The sequence below is a fragment of the Monopterus albus genome, unplaced genomic scaffold, assembly GCF_001952655.1.
Source record: "Monopterus albus unplaced genomic scaffold, M_albus_1.0 scaffold363.1, whole genome shotgun sequence".
NCBI classification, from domain to species: domain Eukaryota; kingdom Metazoa; phylum Chordata; class Actinopteri; order Synbranchiformes; family Synbranchidae; genus Monopterus; species Monopterus albus.
Genome location: NW_018128243.1, coordinates 78192 through 83984, shown reverse-complemented (window position 1 = coordinate 83984; position 5793 = coordinate 78192). Strand labels below are relative to the sequence as shown.

The following is a 5793-nucleotide window of genomic DNA, read 5'->3' as shown; positions in this document are numbered from 1 at the left end:
TGGAAACTGCATACAGTGCTGTATATATTTGGGATAAACTCCAACATGTCATATGATTGTCCCTGCAATCGTAACTGTTGATTATTTGATTCTGGTGACTAGATTCTTCCTGCTACAAAGTTGCCTTAATCACGTTCAAGTTGACACAGAGCATATTTCAATTTTATAAATTGTCTTTGTGACTGAACAATTAACAGTGATGTAAAAATACCATAGCACTATAGAATATCCACAGTGACAATGACATGACAGGTAAATCCTTTAAAATGTACATTTTTTTCTAGTAACAGTATATTTTTTCGTATGTTCATTTGCAATGATGTTTTTAATCACAGTGTGTTGACATAGTAAATATATTGTGATGTTGAATACCCTCATTTTGTTTTGTAATAAATTAGGCAGTGAAGAAGAAGAAGAGAAGCATGTTCGAAGAACATACTGAAACATCAGAGTTGGTAAGAGGAAATTTAAAAGTCTGTCTATCGCATGATCTGGTGCCATGAGCTCCGGACTCAACTCAGAATGTGAAATATCTCTGTAACCTAAACGGCAAGCCCTTATAGATGAAGACACAGGTATGATGGTGCCTTCTAGTTGCAAGTGACATAGATTAAATCTTTTCATAGAACTGGTGAGTATGATAACTATCTTGAGTAATAAATCAGAGTGTATTGTGGTAATGCTGAGCATCCATAATATTTCTATAATCTAGTGTAGAGAGTATGGTGCACTGAATAATGGTTTTTCTGCTTTGAAATGAGAAACAAGCTCTGTTTTGGTATAAAGAGTCAATTTGAACTTTTAATTTCTGAGCAAGATGTTCAATGTAAGCCTTATAGGATAATCTACATCTCCATTTAGAGTATATACATAGCTTTAGGAACATCAGTGAATCAAGGAGTTGTGACACAAACACACTTTGTCTTTCTGGAGTTTCAAACAAAGGGATCTACAGGTCTTTAAAAGCAGCCTGTAATTTGAGGAAGACCTATTTTGAGGTAGAGCCAAAGGCTACAAAAAGGTACAAGTTTACATTACAGTGCTGAGTTGGAAGACAAATATTATTTATGTAATAATAATAATAATTTTTTTAAAGCGTTTCAGACTGTTACAGAATTAAGTGTAAACTGTACTTATTTATTATTACAGAATACAGCATGAAAATTACTGAGCAACAAAATTGGACATTTGGGGAAATGGCATCATGAGCTTTTGCCACTTTATTTAAAAATCACCATATCTGCTTACCCTTATTTATTATTACAGAATACAGCATGAAAATTACTGAGCAACAAAATTGGACATTTGGGGAAATGGCATCATGAGCTTTTGCCACTTTATTTAAAAATCACCATATCTGCTTACCCGATGAAAGTGTATTGCATCGGTCTCAGCTGCAAGTCACGTCATCAGCAAATGCTGAAGTCTACTTCTATAATCTGTAATTACTTGTATTAATTAAGCATCTTATGAGCCATGATAAATACAGTTTCTGCCTATCCAAGTTGAGATCATCACTCCCCCTAGAGTCCAATGTGGTGTTTTGTTTTTGCTTTTTGATTTGCAGCATTTCATTTTGCACTTTTGTACGTGCTTTGTCTCTTGAAGCCACCATATTTACCCGTGCGTAGCATTAAACACAACGTACATCTGAAGCTGATGTGAATTTTATGGCAATCCAGGCCTATTTCACTGGTGATTAAACATTCATTCCAGAAACAATGTCCCTTGTACAATGTACTTTGCATAATAGAGTGAACACTGTATGACAGTTTTCCCTGCAATTACAACGCTATGTAATGTATTAAAGAAATAGGCACCTGACTTTGTTTTCTGTCATTATCCAAAATCATTGCTTTGAGCACTACAAACAAAATTCCTCCATCCTTCACTGAACTGGGATGATGTCATAAGTAAAATAAAGACTATTGTTTCAAAATTTGCACAACATTACATGGCCTAGTGGGATAAGTGAAAAGTTGTATTTTCTCTTTTATTAAGGTCCTGTCATTTTGTACAGGACCTTGCTACATCACCATTTTCTTTTTATCTGTGTTTATCTGGCCTCACCTCATCAACATCCCTCTGATGTTCATCCTCAATGTATAGTCCCACTCTCCTGTAGAGGGCTTTCCTCTCTGCAAACAACGCCTCCTCTGTGTCTGTAACCAGAGAGGTGAGTGTTCCTTTGAGCAGGCCTCAAATAAAGGTCAAATTCTTGCAGAAATAATCTAGGCTCCCACTGGGAGTGCAAACCTATCCGCTGTTCCTGGGTAGCTGCCTCCCTCAAAGTGGACAATTGGTGTCTTTGTGAAGCCAAACTAATGCCAACGTGCTGAGCCCAGAGCAAGTCCACCCTGCAGCCCCTCAGTTCTGCTGTCTGAACAGTGGAGATGGATTACTTCGGAACTGTGTAGCACAAACCAGGGTGCAAAAATATTACCAGAGCTGGATTATTAGAACGACATATGTGTATGTGTTTCTTTGGTGAATTCTGTTTGTTCAAAATTTTGATTTTTGATTTCGGATTTAATGGCCTGGGAGAAATATCACCATTTCTTTGGGACTTCCTGATGATAACAAGGGGTGTCCACCAGCTGAGAGGTAGGCCATGGTTATTCCTCTTTTCTGACTCAGACACTGTACATGCTGCCCAGTTACGAGCCACACTTGTCGCATTAGTGTTAGTCCACAGATAGAAGTGAAATTTCAGGCAGTATGAGAGGCAGTACATGTAAGATGTTTTGAATTTTATTAGAAACAAAATGTCACACTGCTCCCTCAAAATGTTTTTTACTCCTAAAAGCAGTAATAGGCTAGGACCTGATTTAGCTCCTAAACCAAAAGGAAGATGTGGTACTAAACTGACTGTCTGGAATGCCCACTTGGATCTTTTTCTCTCCTCATATACTCACTCTCTGTGTCAGTTAAATGAGCTTTTCCTGGGAATTATAAGAGGTAGGTTGAACAAGAGGCAGGAAAACAAACATCAGACATTTTCTTTTATCTTGTATTCTTGTACAGTCACTGCACTGGTAAAGTTGTTAAGAGGTGGTTCAATTCAAGTCCTGGGGGCAGTCAGTGAGTCAGTCAGGGAATTAGGCAGGATTCACTGTTAGACCACTTAACATGCTTTATTTCAGCATTCAAAATAATTAAAAACATCTCAATTTATTATACATATACAAAATAGGTACAGATCCTTGTGGTGTTTTTCCCCCATGGCTGTGTCTTTCTGCCTTCTCTCACAAACTCTTTGCTGATGGCTCTCTTTCTGCTGTGCATTTAAAAAATCCAATTTTTTGATCAACTTCACCCTTTGCACAAGAAAACAAAAATAAAAAAAACAAACAACAGATGTATGGATGAAGGGCAGGAGAAGATTTTTAGATCACAGAAAAGTGAAGCGGAAGCTGAAATCATAAAACCAGAAAGTGTAACAAAGACAAGAGCTGTGGATCCACTTTTCACTTGAACTCAAACAGAGCTAGTCTTTGTCTACCAGCACTACCTAGGCTGGAAAGAAGTCTGTCTCATTCTGGACACCAAGAGTAAAAACTATGGTTTTATTTTAGCACCAAGAAGGCCCTGCCATGCCAGACTGACCTTTAACACTAAAGAACGGTATAGTCACACTGGACGGCCAGGAGACCTCAAAGAAAGAATAGCACCTTTCATTTTAGCTGTTTCTACTTCTGCTAAAGTGTCAGTAAACCTTGACTACCCCACTGACCGCCACAACTACTACAGGCTTCACTTAAAAAACACCAGGTACTTTTTTAACAGCTGGAATCCCTTGCTTTTCTGAGGTAGCCAGAGCATTTTCAGTTTAAAAAAGAGGTTTAAACCCATGTTTCTCTGCTGGTGGTTTTAATGTGACTTCTTTTTTTAAAAAAATGGGAGAAATAGAAAGGAACAAAGACAGTAACCACAACAACAAACAAATCACATCATCTACACAATCAATGGCTGAGGAGGAGAGAGTTGTCAACATTGTCTGGGGCAGGTGAAGTGTGGGGGCAGAACAACAGAGACAAACATGACTGTCAGTTTCACCGTTTATTCATCAACACCTGAAACGTGGTACAAAGCAATTGGGTTCTGTCTGTTGGAACTGTCCTTTCATTCCTCTCACCGCAGTGGTGTATAAAAATACAAAAGTCACCTGTGTGTTTCTTTTGGTTTCTGTAAACTCCACAGAGGCCTGGTTTGGCTGGATGAAGAGGGGAAGTAAATCTTTTACACTTTGCAGAAGCATATATTATTTTCTTGTTGTCAGTGAAACAAAATGTCTTCTCTGCAGGATCCTTGGTGTTGGTGATGGTAAAAAAAAAACCAAAACAAACAAACAAAAAAAAAAAAAGAATGTCAGAAACAAAAAAAGTAGTGGTCCCAAACACAACGATGCAGATGCTGTCACATCACCGCCATCTTGTTGAAGTGCAGGTTTTAGGCAAAGTGGACCATCTGAACAATGGCCAAATGGAAGCTCGTAAAATCAGAAATGATGGGGTAGATTTTTCAGAAAAATGGCATTGGAAAAATGTTTTGGTGGGGTTTTTTTTAGAGAGAGATGACTGCTAGAAAAAATAAAACACACACACACACTCAACAATTTCAAGTCCAGATTTCTCTTTTTACAAGAAACAGGCAGGTCCAACTTCAAAGCCAAACTCTTGGTCTGGAGCACCAACGTCCATAGGAGCAATATCAATGATGGGCAGGCGAGATGTTTTTGATGTCTTGTAGTCGATGACTGCCTTGCCCCATGTATTGGTGTGTGACTGGAAAGAAGAAAGAGAAGTTAGAGTCAAAGTACAAATTGTTTGCTTCATAGATAACCATGGAAATTTCAAAATTTCTCAAATTTTGCCTGAAATTTTGTTTTAAAGCACATGAACTGCAAGGCTAGCTAAAGCAGTATTGACTAAAGATTCCTCACCGTGCATCCATCCTCCAGGACACTGTAGGTAAAGCGGCTATTGCCCTCAGCTCTGATCTCGATCTCATTGGAGCCTTGGAGCAGCAGGGCCTTCTTGAGGTTACCAGTGGCGGCGTCCATGTAGGCAACGCTGTTCTTGCAGTGGTAGGTGATGTTCTGGGATGCCTCAGTGGACATCAGACGCAGGAAGGTCAACTGAATGTTGACATCCTCTGCCTGAGAGTCTTCACTACCATACTCGAACTGTGTAGGAAAGAGATTTGTGGTAGAATTACTGACTGGAACTGTGAGCAAAAGAGTTATAAGAGGTGGGGAGGTGAGATGGAGTTGCTGAAACTAAAGAAGAGACCAAGGAAAGGGTGAAGTTTGACTGGAAATGAGAGGAGAAAACATTACATGAGGTGTGAGCAGTGAAGAAGTGCTCAGATTGGGGGGTTAGCTTGTTTACCTGGAAGCCACCATTCATAGTCTCTCCGAACCAGACATGCTTCTTCTCCTTGATGTTCTTGCTGATGTACCAGTTCTTGTTGTCAATCTTGGGCTGAGTTGGTGGTACGCAGGTCTCACCAGTCTCCATGTTGCAGTAAACCTTGATGGCATCCTGAGTACATCCCTGGTCAGGGTCAATCCAGTACTCACCTGGAAAACAAGGAGTTCAGAGAGGAAACAGTCAGAAATACAGCATGGTATATATGTCTATCAGACAGATTCCCCAATCCTAAGTCTGCCAGCTGACACAATGCTAACCTAAATCAAGCAGTACCCAGTCACTGTCCTTCCTCTAAAGTCCTTTACATGTGTGTATGCCCTAGAAATCTTTCAGCAGTCTAGTAGGACCACCAGCACTCTAG

General features: G+C 39.5%; 1 protein-coding gene across 1 annotated transcript in view; it reads right to left on the bottom strand.

The window, feature by feature from the left end:
* Positions 1-3108: 3108 nt before the first annotated feature.
* Positions 3109-5793, bottom strand: part of col1a1a (collagen, type I, alpha 1a) — a 22636-nt gene continuing 19951 nt past the window's right edge. Inside the window, exons 46-49 of the mRNA XM_020585393.1 lie at positions 5775-5793; positions 5391-5584; positions 4943-5185; positions 3109-4784 (exon numbers count right to left, since the gene is read on the bottom strand). The exon at positions 5775-5793 is cut by the window's right edge and continues 258 nt beyond it. Of these exons, the coding sequence (XP_020441049.1) occupies positions 4638-4784; positions 4943-5185; positions 5391-5584; positions 5775-5793 (603 nt within the window). The 3' untranslated portion in view covers positions 3109-4637. The remainder of the gene's footprint in view (positions 4785-4942; positions 5186-5390; positions 5585-5774) is intronic.